The following is a 21,328-nucleotide window of genomic DNA, read 5'->3' on the forward strand; positions in this document are numbered from 1 at the left end:
AATATTAATAATAACTTTAGTTTTGGTCCTATAATTTGATTGATGACAGTGAATGGTGTGAAATAAAAGTGCGTGAATTTTGCACGGAGTAAAGAATGTTAGAGAAGAAGATTTGTTCTGAGTTTTCTGTCAATCCAGGGTGACTCAGAGAGGGCTACTTTGGGAAATGGGTAACCTTCCACAACATTTAATTAACAGCTTTATCCTTGAAGTGTATCTTATATAGAGGTGTGTGAAACATACACACACACACATATCCCTGCTATCGGAAAACACAGCAGTAGTTGCATGATTCCACAGGACCAGACACACAGACATTGCTATTCACCTCATTGGTCCATTTTGTTCATGTTTAGCAATGTTTGACTGAAACTGCTTTGTGTGTGTGTGTGTGTGTGTGTTTTGGGTGAGAATTTAAATTCGGCAGGGAGACGCCAAAGAGTGCAGGAATGTTGTTGGGTGGAGGAATGGAACAGAGATGGGCAGACAGAGAAAGAAAACTGGTATCTGGACATTGGCTCAGTCTGGTGCCACGAGATGCCAGCAGTCTTAGTGGCGGCGGGGGGATTCCAGGGGGCTTTATCACTTAATCTTTCTCTAATTAGTATATAGTCTCTATTCTGTCTGACTACAGCTACAGAAATGCCATAGACTCTGGTCATATAAGATAATACTGAGTCATGAATTGAATATCTAGTGCTGTTGAATTAAAGATCAGTTTTGATGTATGATGTTGAATGTCAATTTCTGCCTATATGCCATGATTAATGTTTTCTTTTGTCTTTCAGGCAGTCCCTGTGAAGCTGTCTCTGGATGCTCTGCTGCAAATGTCCATTGCACAGGTGGAAGACACCATGAAAAAACTGGGCTCTAGCATTGAGGAGCGTTCCCGTATCACTGCTGCCCTCTCTTGTCTCAAGAGCGCTACTGACACAGGTCACTGCTGACTCCTTCCTCCTTACACACTTCACGCACACTCACCCTTCGTTCCCATCAGAAAGGCTCATCTCTATGCCCTAATCCCTTCAAAGTGTTTACCCTCTGGAGTGAGAGCTTTGAATGGATGTAGGGTGTAAGGGTAAAAAAAAACTCTTTTTGGAACGCACTTCTGCGTCATCTTAGAGACGATCAAGGAGGCGCCTTCATCGCACATTTTGTATGCTGGTTGACCTCCCAAAAAACACGCTTGGAACAGCGAGTAGATTGTGCAAGCTGCGCCTTTTGTTTAATGTTATTTATTTTTGGTTTATCGCCCCAAGGCCAGTGGATATTACTTCATAAGCAATTGGTTTTAAATGGATACATTTTGTCTATGCGTAATTCATGCCATATAGTTCTTAATTATGCCATGCAACTTATACACCAAATAGGCATAAATACGGCAAACAACTTGGGGGCCCATAGTGTCTATCATTTGTACCCTTCGAAATACTTCTGTCTGAAGGGACCTTTGAAGTGGCCAGTTTTGAGCACTTCGGTGCCCTTCAGAGGGCAATATATCCTGTTCGGGATGCACTGTAAGAGTTACTGCTCTAGGTTTAGATTTTAAGCTATTGGCCATTTTAGTATTTTAGCATATAGACAAAAAAAAACTTTTATTCAGCTAGGATGCATTTTATAATAACTTATTATTTTACAAAATATTTCTATTTCAAATAAATACTGTTCTTTTGGACTTTCTATTCAGAGAATCCTGAAAAACTTTATCACTGTTTTCACAAAAATATTAAACGGTGAAACGGTTTTCAATATAAGGCATTTTTAAGAAAATAATAGGAAATGTTTCTTGAGCACCAAATCAGGATATTCAAGTGATTTCTGAAGGATCATGTAACTGAAGACTGAAGTAATGCTAAAAATTCAGCTTTGTCATTACAGGAATAAATTACATTTTAATATGTATTAAAATGCATGATGATGAGATGCTCATGAATTGATATTTGACAAAACCGTATACAGCAGCACACAAAGTTTTCCAGATCATCGATTATGGCAAAAGTTATATTTTGATTGCATTTATGAACAACAGTTGTTATTGTAAACTGAAAAAGTTTAAATACTTTTTAATTTAATTGAATTTAATATAATAAAACATAAACTTAAAAAACACAATTAGAAATGAGTTGCCTTGGCAAATAAATGAAATAAAATAAGTTGAAGTACTAAAAAAAAAACTAAAACTTAAATAAAAATAAGTTAAAACTAAATAGAAATATTAAAAACAAATACAGGCACAGAATTACTATAATGTATACTAAAATTATACAAAATTAACAATAACAATAAATTCTATGATTCTATAATTCTATATGTTAGTATGTAAATAACACTTAACATAACACTGGTGAGCAGTCATTTGAGTTGAGGTCTGGAGCCCTGCATTGCATTGATCATCCGCCTGCTTCTGAATCATCTCTCACTCTTTCTGTTTTAGGGGGAGCACTTAGGAAAGACGGTATCCCGTGGATAGCAGAACCCAGTCACCGTGACAGTACCTCTGCTGACCCACTGTCTTCTTCTATGCGTGCACCTCAGATTTACAGTCCCAACCCAACCAGCTGGCCTCCTCCTTCTGCTTTCCCTGCCCCTCGTTCCTGTGTCTCTGTTTCTGCCCTACCCTCAACAGACTTCCCTACAATCGTCCACCCACACTGTGATGGGCTGATGGACCCTTTTTCATCCTCCCCTCAGCTGAACCGCTGCACCTCCGGGCTGCTGTCCACCCCTCCAGTCACACCGCCACAGAGAAGATATGGCAAACTAAAGCCCCCACGAACTCCACCACCTCCATCCCGTAAGCTGCTAAACCTCCTGCCCAGCATCACTCGCAGCAAGAGCCAGAGCCAACTGGCCAACCGGATTGATGACCTTACACCCAACAAGTAAGTTCAGCACTGAATAATATTTTATTTATTACTCCATGGCATAATGATCTCTTCTTAAAGTTTGCTTTGAGACTGTTTATTTTGACAGCTGTATGATGTCGAGTATTGATTTATATCAGTCTGCTTTTGTGCTTCATGGTGACTTTAAAAGTAAGTGACTTTCTAGATTGGAGCTAATTTTGCCATTTTACCACAGCAAATATTTGACTGCAAACTCAGAAATTGCTGAATGAAATCCTAGTGCTGGCGATGGTTCAGTGTAAATGAAATGGCATATCAGATATGTAATAACAAAAAAAAAAAGTATCCAGTTGTAAGTCATCTATAAACAGAAATACACACGTGGCTATAAATTATGTGCAAAGAAAATCACAGACCAATCACAGTTCTGCATGCAGGTACACTACTATTCAAAGGTTTAGGTTCTTTAAAATGCTTTTTGTAACCCTTTTTTCCTGTTTAATATATTTTAAAATGCAATTTATTTATATAATCTGAATTTTCAGCAGCCGTAACTCCAGTCTTGAGTGTCACATGATACTTCAGAAATCATTTGAAGTTTTTGCTGTATAACATTTTTGTTGGAAACTGTGATACATTTCTATTCAGCATTTTTTGATTAATAGAAAGTTCAAAAGAAGGGCATTTGTTTCAAAAATAAAAATATTTTGTAACATTATAACAGTACTTACTGTCATCAAGTGAATGAGTCCTTGCTGAATATAAGATGTATTAATTTCTTTAAAAAAATAATAAAGTTCTGACACCAAACTTTTAACTGGTAGTGTATATGCAAGAAAGAAAACCAATTATAATTTAATAAATAAATGTAATGACACTGTCATCGCTGTCTGTAAACAACATGCATCTATTTGACCATTGTTATGTACTGATTTTTTCCTTTTCCTGGTACAACTTAGTACTGTAAACCAGATGTCAGATTCCCAGAAACACTTACTACATGATACTGTAGATCAAATCTGTGCCAGGATTACTTTTATTTTCAAAGGCTAATAAATTTAAGTTTGCATAAAGCTATTGAATCATTTAAGAATTTTTTTAATATAGCAATAAAGTTAAATGGACCACTTTTGTGATACTTTCATGGTGTTTTTGCATTTTGATCTTTTGGCAGCCCCATGCCTCATTCACTTTAATAAGAAGATTAGCCAGGAAATATATATATATATATTTAAATGGACCATTTGTGTTCCAAAGAAGAAAGGAAGTCCTACAAGTTTGAAACGGGAAATAATTAATGTCAACATGCTGTATCTTTGTTAAACTGCGTGTAAACTGAGCAGGACGCTGACTATAAATCCAGAGGAAAGTTATACATTGCACAATGTTTGCGACACGTAACAACATGTTGCCTAACTCAGCCTAACATTTGGCCCTGCAGCATAAATAAAGAAATCCGTCTTAGACAACAAGTTCCACATATTAATTTAGTTTAAACTGTTAATTTTGTTAACTAAAACTATGACGAGAAATGTTTGCATTCGTTTTCATTGTGGAAGTGCGACGATGATCTGAAAACACGACAAACAAGTAAGATGAAGTTTAGTGATCTCCATGTGACATGTTCTCGACAATTTTGTTTGCAATTGTGGTTGCTGGATAAATTCACTTACTCAACTGCTGTTGTTTTAATAGAGATAATGGTTGCAATTTGGAATAATTGGAACTGCTATCAGGAATTTCTCTGTTATAATCGGGTGCATATTAAGTGGTGCACAGGTGTGCATGTGCGACCCAAATAAAAAATGTGCTGTAAAAATTCATGCAGACCGCTCACTGGCGTACCAGCATGGCTGATAGCTGTTAATGCAGAGTCACTGTTTTAGATCGACTAATTGTAATGATGAAGAAATCAAACCGTAAAAAAGGAAACATTTTTATGTAAATATAAGCATTGCATTTTTAGGTGTAAAATAAATAAATTTTATTTCTAGCTAATACTTTTTATTATAAAATATAATCGTATTATCACACTTTTATTTTGTTTATTATTTGCCCCTGTAAATAGCCCATATTAAATCAGTACTCTAGATGAGGTAAAATAAACCATGTTTATGAGTCCACATTCTATTGATTTGTGTATTTATTTGTTAAAGTGAAAAAATTAATTCTCAGATGAAAACAATCACTGAGATTTATAATTGAGTATATATATATATATATATATATATATAATTATTTTTTATTATTATTAGTTTAACCTTTATTCAGCACATTGAAAATGTGACTTAAGTTTTCATTTATTAAAATTAGACTAAAATGCTCAGACAGTACAAGGTTGAGTTAAATAGGAAAACTAAAAAGTAAATTTGACACACGACTAATACTAATAAAAAACAAAAACAATACGCTGTTCAAATGTGTACCATACTGTGTCCCCCTGGCCAGCGTGTGTTCGGTCTGTGGGAGTGATCTGCTGCGTCATCTGAGATCACTGCTGGCCCAATTCCAGGCAGATTTTTGAGAGTAGTTCAACACTCCCCATACTTCCGCCCCTTTACGTAGCCCCAGTGTTTCCTGTTAGCTCAAGGCCAAGGTCAGACCCCTTCTCAGACTCGCTGGCGTCCATTTCTTGATAATTCCCGCTCCTCTATGCCAATAAATGTCTGCAGGATTGGAGCTCCTCCCCATAATATGTGTGTGAACTGAAGTCCACCGCTAAAACTCCCTGCCTGTGAAGGTGCACGCCTGTATTTGCACCTCATTTTTTTAAGTATTTGTGGTGGACAAGTTGTAGACGAGTGTTTATTTAAAGTACCATAGAAATATTATTTTGCAGGGAGGTGCAGAATGAGTCATTATGAGAGCTTTCTGTGAGTTATAACTGGGTGTATTGTAATAATTCCAGTTAAATGTTTGGTTGCTGAGAGTGTTAGTGATTTTAGGTTAAATTGTATATGGTTTTTGTTTTACACAAGTTGATTTGAAATGGTTCTGTAGTGTAAAAATTATAGTTTCATGTTCAAATGTTCAATCCATGTAGTATCTCAGGTAACATAAGGTCATAAAAGTATTTTTTTTAAATAATTAAATTATTTAATTGTTATTAAAATTATTAATTATTTTAATTATTGATTATTTAATCATTTAAAAAAAACAAATCCTATTTAAATGCATTATAGCATGTCACACTGATGTCAGTATTTGATGTCAGCTACCCAGATACCAAATGTAGTGTCCTCTGCCCTGCAGGAATGGAAAGAAAAATAAGCCACTCCTGAACGTGCAGGTAAACGGTGGAGGAAACGGCTGGGAAGACTCGCCCTCACGGTCACCACTGTTGTCTGCCCGTTCCCCATGCATTCTCCCAAATACCCCCAGTCACCTAGGAGACTCTGCAGGAGTAAGAAGTAAGTGGTTTTTATTCATTTGCAAATAAAAGACTAATTTGTGTGTTCCAAAACCGAGTGAGCTTCCTACCAATTTTATTCATCATACTGTAGGTGCACTCCAGTTGAAAAGGCTAAAGTTAGACATCTGTCTTATGTTTGCTAATGAAATATGTTGATTTGGCTAAAGGCAGCTTTACACATACATGTATGTGTACAGCATTCCCGGAATGCACTGCAGTGAAAAATTCAATTCAATTCAATCCATTTTTCTGTAACATTATACAGACAATGTTGCATCCCACGGAAGCTCTCCGGTAATCATGAGAAAGGATATCGGTCTGGATGTCACACACAGGTACTGGTCATTGAACTTTTGCTTGTTTTTATTCTTACGTCCGTGTTTGTTTTCCAGCTTCCAACACAACTGAAATTGGCTTTCTTTTTGTGCCTCCTCAAAGGTTTTCCACCAAGTCCTGGTTGTCTCAGACGTGTCAGGTGTGCAAGAAGAACATGATGTTTGGTGTTAAATGTAAACAATGCAAGTAAGCAAACACAGGAATCATTAAGGAAAACCACATCTGCAAACCAGTATCTTCCTGCTAATGTTTGCTTCGATCTCTTTTAGGGTGAAGTGCCACAATAAATGTACCAAAGAGGCCCCAAAGTGCAGGATTTCATTTGCACAATGTAAGATTTTGTACAAGCTGTATACTGTGTATTCAGACAGCTTTGCAGGTGATCCAAAGTTCTGTTCTCTTCTGTTTTGTTCTTTCAGTTCCAAACAAGATCAGAAGAACAGAGTCAGTACCGTCGGGTATCAATAACCAGGTGGAGCAACCAGCAGAGTCTCAGTCTCAGTACGGAACATTACCGAAGGCAATAAACAAAAAGGCATGTAGCAAATCACACATATAGATATATATACCTCTGACATATATAGCAATTGTAAGTCGCTTTTAAAGTGTCAGCTAAATGAATAAATGTAAATGTTATATTACAAACTAACATATTATTATTTAAAGTGAATGAATGATAAATTATATAAAATAATATTATTTTAATTTATTTTTGCAATTCCATTTAGTAATGCTAGTGATTACCCATGAAATATGTAATTTTCTTTGTTAAAATGCTGTAAGATTTCTATGTTAAATAATAATAAGAAAACGAATTGGTATCATTAATATTATATAACGTAAATAAATCATATGATATAAATTATAATTTTTTGATATTTTTGCAATGTCTTCTTTATGTCAAACATCCATTTTTGAAAAGGTTTTTTAAGATATGTGTCCCTCCCTTCAGGACCACCCTCCATCACTGAGTCACCTGGACTCCAGCAGTAACCCCTCCTCCACCACCTCCTCCACCCCCTCCTCACCTGCCCACTCCAGTCAGAGCAACCCTCCAAGCGCCACCCCGCCACCCAACTCCTCCCCTAAGGGTCACATTGACAGTCGCTTTCACTTCCCAGGTTAGTTTTGTTTACACTGATACCACAGGATCTTATTTGCCTCCCGCATGTAAACCCATTTAAACTTCTACACTACAGAAGGCCACTCTTTTTGTAGCACAGCATTCTTAAGCACACCTTTCTTGTTACCAATGCTGTGAAATAAACTCTTCAATGGATGTATACTAACAAGCAAGTTGCTTAACCGGGTCTTACTCTTTTCCTTGCGGACATTTTTCAATTTGTCCCATGTAATAGCTGCCTGCTTCTTTCAGCATAGCCAACAGTTTGTCTTCCCTGGTGAGTCAACAATCCTCCACACCACAAAACTCTCTGTTGTTTACTCTTCAGGCGTGGTGTCTGAGTTCACTTTTTCAGACAACTCAACTGTGCTTTCCATTCTTGAGTGCTTTAACTGTAGTGAATTAAGCAATTTGAGATTAAGCTGCTAGTAGTTCTTATACTGTGGTGTGTCGCCTTCTAGTGGTCATCTATGGGATATTTTGCAGTATTTTACAAGTACACCTGGCTGCAGCCTGCAGATCGAGGCGGGGCTGCACGTGGGGCAGGGTTGCACGTGCAGCCCCGCCCCAAACTTTTTTTGATTGGTTCAATCTTCTTTCAAAGACATACATGATAGGAAATGTGTGCGTAGTTGGTGTAGGACGGAGAATGCTGTTTAAAAAGCTAAAAACGCTGTACAGTTTTACTAAGCCTTTACTATGATGCAGTTTTTTATTGTTAACTTGACTCACTATGTCTGATTTATTGAATCAAGAGATGTTAGCTGCTGCAAGTTTACTCTTCTTGACCAGATTAATTCACAAATGAATAACTGGGATAATTTAAAACACGTTTTAATGCATTACGCCACATTACGGGTTTTCCTTTTAGTCTAATGGTTTTCTATGGGAGGAAAATGCTTAACACGTAATTAAATGCATTGCATTCTTATTCTGGACTCATCTACCTGTGAGTGAATAAAATGCTTTATTATTAATTTGTTTATTGAGTTTGGTCTTTTAAAAACACTGTTTTAATGCATTAAGCCACATTAAACGTAGAATGTCCCGAATCATTCCAGCTGATTGAAAAGAATCGGCTCAATGGTCACAAAATGTATATAGGAGAAGATACCAATTTAATATAAATAGATGATACTTTATAAAGTTTATCTCAATATTTGACAGTGGCTGTGAGACTGCACTAAGATAAGAGCACAATTATCATGAAATTGTGTTCGTTACTATAGCAACGGTTTACAGGTATGTAATTTAACAAAACAATAATTTCAGGGACATGGCAAGTTACAGGCTAATGTTTTTTTTTTTCTTTTGTGCATTATGAAGGCTTTATAAAACTGTACAGCGTTTTTAGCTTTTTAAACCGCATTCTCCGTCCTACACCAACTACGCACACACTACCTATCATGTATGTCTTTGAAAGACGATTGAACCAATCAGAGTAGGTGTGGGGCGGGTCTGCACGTGCAACCCAGCCCCAGGTGCAGCCCCGCCTCAATCTGCAGGCTGCAGCCGGGTGCTTCTCGTATTTTATGCTTTCATTTCTCTTTGTGCCTCTTGTGGTGTGAATGGTAAAAACACATATTATTAACTTGTGCAGATTATATTGTATTAAAGGGATGGTTCACCCAAAAAAAAAAAATGTCATTAATTATGAATGTTGTTCTTCAAAACACAAATGAAGATATTTTTGATGAAATCCAAGAGCTTTCTGACCCTGGATAGACAGCAATGCAACTGAAATCTTACCAGGCCCAGAAATGTAGTTCGGACATTGTTGAAATAGTCCATGTGACATCAGAGGTTCAACCGTAATTTTATGACGCTGCTAGAATACTTTTTGTGCACAAAGAAAACTAAAATAAAAACTTTATTCGACAATTCTTCACCGTGGTACTCTCGTGAATGGCAGCAGTCACTAACAAGGACAAAGCAAGGCACTGTAAAAAGATCTCCGGGACTAAGCTGTGGACAGGCACAAGTCAGGAGATGGATACAAAAAAATGTCAAAGGATTTATCATGGCCTAGAAGCACAGTGAAGTCTATTATTAAGAAGTGGATCCTCTGTGATTGGGACTTCACTCCAAACTGGATGAAAGAGCCTGGAGGAAACTGGTCAAAGAGGCGATCAGGAGATATATAATATCAACATTGACGTATTTCTTATTTTTCCTCACAGATGTATCCAGTTCTATGCATTCGGACGGAGGTTACAACACCACCAGGTATGACAAAACTCAATATCCGTTTCTTTAGTATTTCTAGAAACGTTTTTACCCCATGGAAATTATTATTTAATAATAAAAATTTGTTTCCTCATGGTGCGTTGTAATTACATGTTTCTGAACTGTAGCACAATGACTAGAGGTTATTTTCTCATCATGAATTAATCATTTGTTCACATGGAACCAACCTTGCAGCACTGACTTCTGGAGAATTTTCACTGCAATTTAAACCTTGTGCATGCTACAAGTTGTGGCGCACAAAAGAGGATGCCAAAAATGTCAACAAAAAAAATGCACTGTAAAAGTAGATTGAAGCCATTTGATACCTTTTTGAGAGGAAAGGCCAAAACTGAAGTAATTATACGCTGAAGAAACTTCTCAAATCAATGTTATTTAGTAAAACTAAAACTTTAAAACTTAGTCATTTGGATTTTTGGCTGAACTATCCTTTTGTAAATGATTTTGATCATACTGCACATCATACGTAGTTCTGGTACTGCTAAATATTTAAAGGTGATTAGTAAAAGACCACTGAGTTTATTATGTCCTCTCTTCCATGCAGAGAAACAGATCATTTGGATGGTAATGTCAACCAGCTGTCAACAGGCCAAAGAGAAGCTGTGGTGAGTGCTGCAAGAAACATGTTTTACCCACAGAACTACCAGGAATTGCAAGCATCTGTGGGCACAATTTCCAGTTTATTGTGGTGGTCATGTTTTTTTTATTGTTGTTTTTTTTTTTTTTGCAGTCAGTGGTGTATGTGTAGTGAGGCTTACCACTAAAAATACAATACTGAAGTTTTTTTTATCTTGCATCTAAATTTTGATTTGTGTATAAAATCAAAACCGTTTTAGGATTATGTGAATATAAAAACTTTTTTTAAATGGTATGCCCTAGAATTGATTAAATTGGTTATTATATTTTCTCATTCAGGATGAGGAGCAGCAAGGGGACGACGGTCAGGATCAGGAAGGTTCGGACGATGAAAGTGAAGGTGATGAAGTGGATGACCTGCCCAACTGCAGGGGCTACTGGAAGGACCACATAAGCCGTAAGGCCAGCCAGACCAGTGTTTATCTGCAGGAGTGGGATGTGCCTTTCGAGCAGCTGGAGCTCGGAGAGCTGATCGGTAAAGGCCGCTGGGGGAAGGTGTGTAGGGGCCGCTGGCACGGAGAGGTGGCCGTTCGTTTGTTAGAGATTGACGGTAACAACCAGGAGCACCTGAAGCTGTTCAAGAAGGAAGTGATGAACTACCGGCAAACGCGACATGAGAACGTCGTGCTGTTTATGGGGGCCTGCATGAACCCGCCCCATCTGGCCATTATCACCAGGTTCACTTCTCTCAGCTCTCTCAATGTTGTATCATTCATATACACTACCCTTTTTTTTTTTTTAAAAAAAGAAAATCATATTTTTATTCAGCAAGGATGCATTAAATTGTTCAAAAGTGATAGTAAATATGTTTATAATGTTACAAAAGAGTTCTGTTTCAAATGCTTTTCTTTCTATTCAATATCTTTAATAAAATCACAAAAATATTAAGCAGCACAGCTGATAATAATAAGAAATGTTTCCTAAACACCAAATCAGCATATTAAAATGATTTCTGAAGGACCCTGAAGACTGGAGTACTGATGCTGGAAATTCGACTTTTCCATCATAAAGTATATTAAAATAGAAAACAGTTTAAATTTATATCAAATAAATGCAGCTTTGATGAGCATTAGTGGTTTTATCTTCAGAAATGTAGAAATTAGAGACTTTATCAGAGACATAAAAAATTCTAACTGACTCCAAACCTGTAATCAGTAGTGTATGTTTTGAATGTCTAATATTTACATTTATTCACTTAGCGGTTGCTTTTATCTCAAGCGACTTACAATTGAGGAATACAACAAGCGATTCTTCATAAAGAGGCAAATTAACACAGGAAGTGCTCGTAATACAAAGTTTCAGACATTGTTCAGATTAGTACAAGTGCTAGACGGGGGATAAAGGAAAGAGAAAGCAAAGTTTTTTTTCACATTTTGTTATATGTGATATTATATAAGAGTATTTGTGTTTTGATTGTAATCTACAGCATTTATGTTGTCCTCCTGCAGCTTTTGTAAAGGACGGACGCTCTACTCAGTTGTCAGGGACTCGAAACTTGACATCAACAAGATAAGACAAATCGCTCAGGAAATCGTAAAGGTATGAAGCATCACGTGTAATACATGTTCTTGACTTAATTTTTTATTTTATTCATCAGTGCATGTTTTACCCCCCCAAAAAAAGGTCTTCGTAGTTTTTCATAAAAATTGTATAACTTTAATAACTCTAATCATTATATCAAAAATCTAGCTTCTTGAGCTCAAATTACATTAAAACACTGTTTTAACTGTTTCGTTATGCTTTGTGTTTTTACCTTTTATAGGGAATGGGTTACCTACACGCAAAGGGAATTGTGCACAAAGATTTGAAGTCCAAGAACATTTTTTACGATTCAAACAAAGTTGTCATCACAGATTTCGGTCTGTTTGGGATGTCTGGAGTGGTCCAGGAGGACAGGTAGGGTGCATGTCATTTCTCCAGTGTTATGATACATTAAAAGAGTCTTATTATACAGTATACTTTGTTAAGAACTTCATTAACGTTTGTATTTGTTTGTAGGCGGGAAAATGAACTGAAGCTGCCCCAAGGGTGGATCTATTACCTAGCTCCAGAGATCGTGCAAAAGATGGGACCAGGAAACCAAGAAGACTGCTTGCCCTTTTCTAAAGCTGCTGATGTTTACGCTTTTGGGTAAAAAGCACAACTCTTTTCCCACATCTGCATCACAAATATAGTGCCTCTAATGCAAACATTTGGTTTTGGTGTTAACGTTTTATTTCTGCTTTAAAAAAATCTGTCTCAGCACTATCTGGTATGAACTCCAGGCCAAAGAATGGCCCATCAAGAACCAACCAACTGAAGTTTTGATCTATCAGCTGGGAAGTGGAGAAGGCATCAGAACATTACTAGCCCAGAAGGGTACAAGCTTAGGCAAGGAGGTTACGGTGAGTCCAAACTGGTGTGTGTGTGTGTGTGTGTGTGTGTGTGTGTGCGTGTGCGTGCGTGTGCGTGCGTGCGTGTGCGCGCGCGTGTGTGCGCGTGTGTGTTGTTATATTTACATTTAATCAAATCAAAATTAAGTCAATGGTATTATATATAAATCAGTCAATATATATCAATAAAATTGTATAGATAGATAGCTAGATATAAGAAGTATATCATGTAACATGGTCATTGTACTCTCACTGCAGGAGATCGTGTCAGCGTGCTGGTCCTTTAAGGTTGAGGACAGACCAACATTCACTCAGCTGTCAGACTTACTAGAGAAACTGCCAAAGCTCAATCGTAGACTCTCACACCCTGGGCACTTCTGGAAGTCTGAGGAGTATGTATCCTAGGCTGGAATGCTAGCATGCTGCGGATCCCCCTTTTTTAGGGGGTATAGTACATGGAGCATGAAAACTAACTGATTATTTGGAGCCGACATGTGCATTGTTTTGTTTGTTTGTTTGTTTTTCCCTCTATTCTGAGCCTTCTTAATTTTACACCATTGGATTTTTAGTGTAGCGAGTGTCAGAGGGATGCTGTGCCATTTTATATTTTGGTCAAACCTGATATCATATGGTGCAGAAAATAACAGTAAGTGACAGTAATGTGAGTGTTTTTCTGCTACCCACGTTTTTTGCCTGTTATGAATGATTGGTCTGGTTTGCAAATATGTGTGAAGATTTTGGTGATTTATCATTTATTAGTCCCAATATAGAAATTCAGAAGCAGATACTGTTCTGAATATGAGTGGTTCAGAAGGAAAGTGCTTATTAATGTAAAGTGATACGATCATACTGTAAAAGGACTTTAACAGATGTTCATATGCCCAAATATCTGGCCTGTGGTCAGTAATTCACCTCTTACATTTAAATGTAATGGTGAGACTGCGGTGAAAAGGGTGTGATCTGAATTTAGAATAATTAACATAATATTAATAATGACAATAATTATAGAACATATGATTATATAATACATTATAATATACAATGATTTATTATTATTATATTTATCAGTAAAAGCAGTTGAAATCCCTGGAAAACCTTGTATAATTATAATTTTTTTTTTAATGTCGTTTCTGCTGTTTTTCTTGCGGGTTTCTCTCCGCACTGGGAATGGGCCAAACTTGTGATCCCATCTCTGTCATCTGCTGTTCCTGTCTCCATCTTGACATCTCAATCTTTCTTCTTACCACCAACCTCTTCCCAATCTTCATATTTTACATGCCACTTTATTTGTGTCACTGTACTTTCTTCCTTCTGTTCTCTGATTGGCTGAATGTTCAGCGCATGACATCACCACTGTCTGCGTGAACACTGCAGTCCCGGGCTCAGCTCTCACTGTCCCTACGTCTACAAAGATGATGGTTTGTCCACAGCTGCCGACCGTTAACATTAGCAAGGCTGCTGCATTCAGAGAAAGCAATTAGTTTTGATTCAGATGTCTTTATCTATTCCATTTATTTCCTGTGTGATTTATTGATTGCTTAGCTGATGATCAACAGTGTCTTGCAGATATTTGCAAAATTCACCTTTGTGTAGCTTTTTTTTATATTAGTCCTATCTTTGGCAACTGATAGGCTTTTAAACTTTTGCCTGTTCTAACACTGAGCAAAGCTATTTCAGCTAAACTTTGTCAAAGGAAAATATGCTGATAGCAGTTTTATTGAGCTAGCAGACCTTGCCACGTTTTGGGGTTTCAAATTCCTCATGTGCCGTCAGATGAATGGAATGTGACTTCCGCTGCTCTTTTGGAAAGACCTTAAGCTTTTACAGTCCACAATCTTTCTGCTGTACTCTTAAAGATAAAGTGACTTCCAATTTCCAAATTTTTCTTCAAAATTAAGATTTAAATGAATAATAATTTACCGGATGCTAATCTGTCCTACTGAGCCCTTCCAGAATGGATAAAGAGACTCAAAAATAAGGATCCTGATTAGGTATTTGTAATATCATAAAGAATGAAAGATATTTTAACCCAGCGGGATGATGTTCAGGAACTTTTGATATCTAATACCTCTCATTTTAATTTGTATAACATTTGCGTATATGTCTGTGTGTGTATGTGTGTGTGTGAGAGAGAGGGAGAGAGAGAGTGTGCATGCAGAGTCTTGGATGATTTATTTGTGGTGTTGTGAACACTGAAGAAGTTAAAGACTGCAGTGACTGTTCCCATGACATCTTAAAGACTTGAATAGAGAACTATTGTTTTATTTATTGTACAGCTCAAAAGTATCTTATAGTATTTGTATCAAATTTTATACGTTTCCATCATAACATTTTGAAAAGGTACTTTACTCCTGTTGTACAGTTCTTTATATACAAAGTGTGTTGAACACAAATTGTACATTTCTAGAATGAGATTGTGGTTTTAATGTTATGTAATTATGAATTAATATTTTTGTAAAGCTTATAGCCATTTGTCTGTAAACACAATTTAATTTTATCCTGGCAGAAATAATAATAAAAAAAATGAAACATTTATTTTTTCCATTTCATGAGAGAGATTGATACTGAGCAGTGTTGCACAATACATTATATAATCTACTTCTAATCTTATTTACAGTTATACATATTACACACACACACACACACACACACATATATACATACAATCTGTAAGATGTTTATCAAAATTGAAATCAGATATTGCACTTATTTAGTACTTCCCTGATGAAGTTATTTGACATACATTTTCCACAAATTGACCCTGTTCAAAAACAAACATACCCTTATGCAGTAACACAACATAATTTTTTTTAAATGTTTTTTAGTTTAACATACTTGCAGGAGTTTTATGTATTTTTTTTTTTTAATTTAATTTTTTTTACAATTCTGTACAAAAGATGCCATATAATTAATGCTCCTTTATTGTATATCTTTGAAATTTCCTCTGACCCATCACTTTCTTGCGGCTCTTGTTGTACAAAAATAGTGCAAAACAGCTGGTAAGCTAGTGTGACAAAATATTTCTATTTTGAAACTACACTAAATTTAGTTTTAGTGTAAAATAGTACGAGGAGTAACCCCAATACAGAAGTCACATAGAATGAAATATATTAATAAATAGATTTTTATATATCTTAATATAAGAACATTTATTTTATAGAATGTATGTACACAATCCCACCGGGGTAACACTAAACTGTATTTTCATTTCATAGTGATCAATGCATTGACTACAGCTGATGCCTGTCGTGTGAAATCCCCTTATAACCACTGAAAGAATACTATGACAAAGATATTTATAGATCTACAACAGGGGTGTCAAACTCAATTCCTGGTTGGCCAGCTTGGTAGATTCAACCCTAATTAAACACACCCAATCCAACTAATCAAATCTTTCAGGCTTTTTTTAAAGCTACATGGTATGTGTGTTGAAGCAGGGTTGGAACAAAACTCAGCAGGGCTCCTGTAGTGTAGTCCCCCTCACTACAGTATGTGTAACCCCATGTCACAAGCTCAGTAGAGGCCATAGACCCAAAATACTCATCCTGATAATGTAATTTATGGTATGTTGGCAAACAGAAAGTATTCATAAATATACCTGCAAATAGCAATTTTTGCGGCCAAACATTTCAGAAACAAAGTCACAGGCAAAGCAAGTATGGCAGAGAACATCAGAACAGTAAAAAACTGGGTCAGTTCAGTACTGGAATTGTGCAAAGGTTGATTCTGAAAGAGGGATCAATACCAACACTTTGTGCGCGAACATCAGTTCCAGACAAAGTAAGCATCAAGCATCATATTTTGTTTTCTAAACTGCCTTTCGGAAAGAGCTTCTTGGCACTCTGTAAGGCTATTGTTGCTAAAGCTACTATTGTCTCTCGTAAATAGGAATGTGGTCGCTAAAAAATGCATATGAAAGCAATGTGAAATCGTGAAATAGCACACGAAGGCACCATGAGACCAGCTATGTCATTATTTTTATCATGATGTGCTCCCCGTCTGTGTAATTCATTAATGCGCATTTTTTATGCACAGTACAATCGGAATGCATGAGTTTTCTATCAAGTTAGGTTTCTAGACACTGCGTAGCTTACGCCAGGGGTTATCCCCCTCCTCCCAATTTCTGAAGCCTGATTGCATTGTGCCATTAAATTTTACCGGCCAATGACGCTCAATCGCTTGAGCTAGGGGCGGAGCCACGCTCTATGTAGGCTGGCACTCAGAGTCATTACCTCAGAATCTTTCTCTTTCACAAAGCAAGCATCAAAGACTTTTACTCATCACTATTTTCTTCTCGCAATTGACAATGGCCTAAGAGGATGTTATTTGCTTCAAGTTCCCCTTTGGTGATCAGGATCAGGATCAGGAAGACAGGATGTCCCTTGCTGTGCATGCGGGGACCCGATTGAGCTCCTTGACGGACACAACGCATCTGTCTTTTGTCAGGGCAGAGCCCACGCAGAGGCCATGCTGGATGGGCCTGACTGATATGACAGTCAAAGCTCTTCATGCCAGGATTTCCATGATCCTGAACTGTGCGCCCACTAATCCCTTGCCTCCACCCTATGTTGCCATCGAGCTGTGGGAGGAAAGGCATAAGCAGCCACGTGCAGTAGGCCTCTCTTATGAACGCATGTTGACTCAGTTCCTGCATGCTCATCGCTCAAGAGAGCCACCTGTTTATTACACTAATCCCAGCCTCCACTCCTCGGATGATGCGAGGGACCTGGTCCCTGCTGCTCCCTTTTTCCCTGAGGTCCGATCTCGTGTTCTTGGCACTCCCCCTTTTCGGCCCGATCTCAGTTCAACAGTGCAACACATCTTTGTCAATCCACGTGTGGGTAGAAATCTGGCAAATCGCTTTATGAGCTACAATGCAGATAAGGCTTATATGGCAGCCAGCCAACCAGCATCTGCAATCCACACTATGGCTTTTCAAGTTTTGGCTTTTCAAGTATGGCTTTTCACTATTTTACAAGCCAAAATGCTGCAAGCATTGAATGGAAAGGGAGCCGGACTCCACCGCCTTCAAAAAGCTGCTTTCAGCCACTGACTTGGCCCTCAGGCCCACAAAGAAGATGGCCTAGGAAATTGGCAGCAGTATGCAGTCTCGTCACGATAAAGTGGCATCTTTGGCTCACATTGATGGACATGAGGTAGTCGGAGAAGGCTCAGCACCCATTGATGTGCCCATATCTCCACTCGGCCTGTTTGGTGAGGCTGTGGGCTCATTTTCTGAGAAGTTTCTGGAGGCCCAGAAACAGTCTAAGGCGATGAGCCACTTCCTGCTGAAGAGAGATTCTTCCAATGCACCTCCGCCGTGCTCCAGATCTTCTTCTTTGCAGACTGCCACCTACTTCTTCCTAGGAAAGAGTGAGGGTGGATCCAGAGAGTAGTATGACCGAAGGCGAGACACTTCCGGTACCCAAAAAAGACGGGGCCCCATCCCTTGACTGTAGTGTTCATCTTGCTGTTTCACCTGCTCTTGCATGTTGCACTAAAACACCAACCAAACACTTTTTAGCAAAAGGGCTCTTTTCCCTCTCACAATTGTTCTCAATCATGCGTTATAACCATAGTCTGATTTTTGATTGGCGCTCTGCGGGGCACAATCCCAGCGCTCTCTCTCTCTTAGTTTTATTACAAGTCTTTCCCAGCTCATGTTAGTGGACCAGTTTGTGCAGAAGACATCAACGATGCCCTTCAGGTGGTGGGCAGCTCCCTGTCATTATGCAGCGAGCCATCTGGATATGTCACAAAGCACTTCAACCATTCTCTCACTATATGGATGCCTCCAGGAGTGTCAGAATGGGTGCTAAGCACAGTATCAAGCAGGTATAGATTTCATGCTTCAGCGGCGTGATGATGTCAGATGTGCAAGACAGAGTTTTTGCAAGTTGAGATTTGCTCTTGTAGTGTCGTCTACCGGTTCTCAGAAGAATCACACTCAGTCAGGGGTTTTCTCTCAGAAGAAAAGACTTTATTTTATGGAAAACAAAGCCTTGCAAGGAAGTCCTTGCAAGGAAATCTCTCGAATGTTATTTGGTATCTCCTTATATACACTATATGGGGCGGTTCCACATAGTCAAAGTTTTCCTTATGATTACAATTTTAATACCTCCCTAGAGAGGAGAGGCCCCCTGCTTGATTTATTCTAAAGAAAGGCCCTGTATGTATGTCTGACCATATGTTTCTCATCAGTTTTGTACATTCCAGCAAGTAGGCAACTTTCTATTACCTATAAGATTATAATGGAATAATAACTAGCAACAAAAATGGCTAGATTCACATTGATTATATACTTGATTAATTAAAATCTTACTAATAAAAATCTTCCACACTCTCTCCTGGCAAAACAGGCAATAGAAGTTCCACCGGAGAATATGGAATGTGTTCTTTACAGTTGCTATTTCCTAGTCCCCAAGAAGGATTGAGGTCTTTACCCTATTCTTGATTTGAAACTGCTGAACTCCGCACTAGCAAATCGCTCGTTCAAGACGATAACAGTGAAACAGAACCTCATGCACATTCTGCCTGGGGACTGGTTTATCTCTGTGGACCTAAAAGACACCTATTTTTACATCCAAATAGCCCCCTGTTAGCCGCTATCTGAGATTCGCGTTCGAGGACAGAGCTTATCAGTTCAAAATTTTCCCACTCGGGTTAGCATTGGCTCCGAGAACTTTTACGAAGTGTATAAATGCAGTGTTTTCCCCTCTCTGACAGAGTGGAATTCGCATTCTGAATTATCTGGACGACTGGCTCATTATATCCCAGTTGCTGGATAATACACAGGAAAACCACAGATGCCAGCTTCAAGAATATCTGAAGCATCTAGGACTGACAATTAATATGCAGAAGAGCCAGCTTTGTCCCATGCAAACCATCACATTCCAGGTAATGGATTTGGACTCGCGACCGATTCGAGCATATCTCTCTGAAGAGCAAAAACAGTCTTTGGTCAGTGTTCTCACCTCTTTCAAACCAGGGAGAGTGGTAGTTCTGAAATGCTTTCAGCTGTGGTACGTTAGCTCTGGCTTCTGCATATAAGACCACTTCAGCTATGGCTGAATCCTATATTAACCATCAGGGTGGATTCAGAGCCAGTCGTGAGAACGAAAGCGAGGCAATTCCGGTACCCGAAGAAGATGGGGGCCCCATCCCTTGAGTGTTTTGCCAGATCCACAGCAGAGTTCCTGATGTAGGAGGTCTGAGAGGGAAGCGGCCACCCGGAGAAATGGACGATGAGCTGCTTTGCAAGAGAGTTTGTCTTGCAGTTTCACCTACCTGTCCCCTGGCATGTTGCAAGCGACAGAGGGAAATGTTTGTTGTCAATAAAGTTTTTTGTTTAGTTTAGTCCCCAAGAAGAACGGAGACATCTGTATAGTCTAAAATGGAAAGTTTTTGCTTCATGGTGTAGGACGAGAGATGAAGACCCAGTAGTAAAAGTAGGCTACATTGCATAAAAACTATATTATATGAGGCATGAATATAATTTTACATATTTACACATAATTACACATGCAACATTGTAAATTTTCTTCTGGGAACAGTAATATAAAACAAAAAGCAACTGTGCAAATTTAGAAACCATCTCAACCCACCCCACCCCCTGGTAGACTTAAAAAATAAATAAGTAAATAAATAAAAATAATAATAATAAAATCAAATTATTAATTTATATTAGCACATAACAATAAAATATTTTTTTTACAAAGATTTTAAAAGATGACACAACATTAAAAGCTGAAAACCATAAATGTACTATTGTTTTCACATTAGATCCATTTAGAGTTCCATTGAGATAATGTCCAACAAATACACAGTTCAGGTTTGTCTGTCCATTTGTGAGGAGGATTCCAACGGTAGGCTAGCAACTTTTTTCTGCTGTGAGAGCAGCTTATGTACTATATATATATATATATATATATATATATATATATATATATATATATATATATATATATATATATTTACTTATTTATTTATTTAAATATTTTCTTTTCAAAATGTATTTCAATATATTTAACAGGGTTTCATACAGGTGAATATATTACATTTCTGTATGGGATATGATCTGTTTTGATGTATTTATATTAAGAGTCATGTTATTATAGGGATAGCTGACATCTTGACAATAAGTATTTTAATATATTTAGTATGAATTGAGGATGATTATCCGTGAATAATGACTTATGTGTTATAGTTTGTCCCTCAGTGAAAGGCATATTACTTACCAGTATAGGCCTAAAATGAGGCGAAGGTCCCGCTGTCCCCCTACAATATGATTTACACTTCACAAAGGCTTCTGGAGTTTCGATTGAGTATATGTTGCGCAATAAATAACGTTGCAGTTTGG

General features: G+C 37.7%; 1 protein-coding gene across 3 annotated transcripts in view; it reads left to right on the forward strand.

Moving 5' to 3' along the window:
• LOC132123555 (kinase suppressor of Ras 1-like) overlaps positions 1–13,696 on the forward strand; it is a 33,568-nt gene extending 19,872 nt beyond the window's left edge. For 2 of the 3 annotated variants that reach the window (XM_059534247.1, XM_059534248.1), the window contains 16 exons: positions 789–936; positions 2,435–2,882; positions 6,099–6,256; positions 6,524–6,593; positions 6,697–6,780; positions 6,864–6,925; positions 7,014–7,129; positions 7,547–7,715; positions 9,898–9,943; positions 10,506–10,566; positions 10,877–11,274; positions 12,046–12,136; positions 12,360–12,493; positions 12,596–12,727; positions 12,840–12,981; positions 13,228–13,696. In XM_059534247.1, coding sequence (XP_059390230.1) covers positions 789–936; positions 2,435–2,882; positions 6,099–6,256; positions 6,524–6,593; positions 6,697–6,780; positions 6,864–6,925; positions 7,014–7,129; positions 7,547–7,715; positions 9,898–9,943; positions 10,506–10,566; positions 10,877–11,274; positions 12,046–12,136; positions 12,360–12,493; positions 12,596–12,727; positions 12,840–12,981; positions 13,228–13,374 — 2,406 coding nt within the window. In that variant the 3' untranslated portion in view covers positions 13,375–13,696. Of the gene's footprint in view, positions 1–788; positions 937–2,434; positions 2,883–4,315; positions 4,437–6,098; positions 6,257–6,523; positions 6,594–6,696; positions 6,781–6,863; positions 6,926–7,013; positions 7,130–7,546; positions 7,716–9,897; positions 9,944–10,505; positions 10,567–10,876; positions 11,275–12,045; positions 12,137–12,359; positions 12,494–12,595; positions 12,728–12,839; positions 12,982–13,227 lie in introns of those variants that run through there. The other variant, XM_059534249.1, reaches the window with a different exon arrangement.
• Positions 13,697–21,328: the final 7,632 nt, after the last annotated feature.

The sequence above is a fragment of the Carassius carassius genome, chromosome 41 (assembly GCF_963082965.1).
Source record: "Carassius carassius chromosome 41, fCarCar2.1, whole genome shotgun sequence".
Lineage (NCBI taxonomy): Eukaryota > Metazoa > Chordata > Actinopteri > Cypriniformes > Cyprinidae > Carassius > Carassius carassius.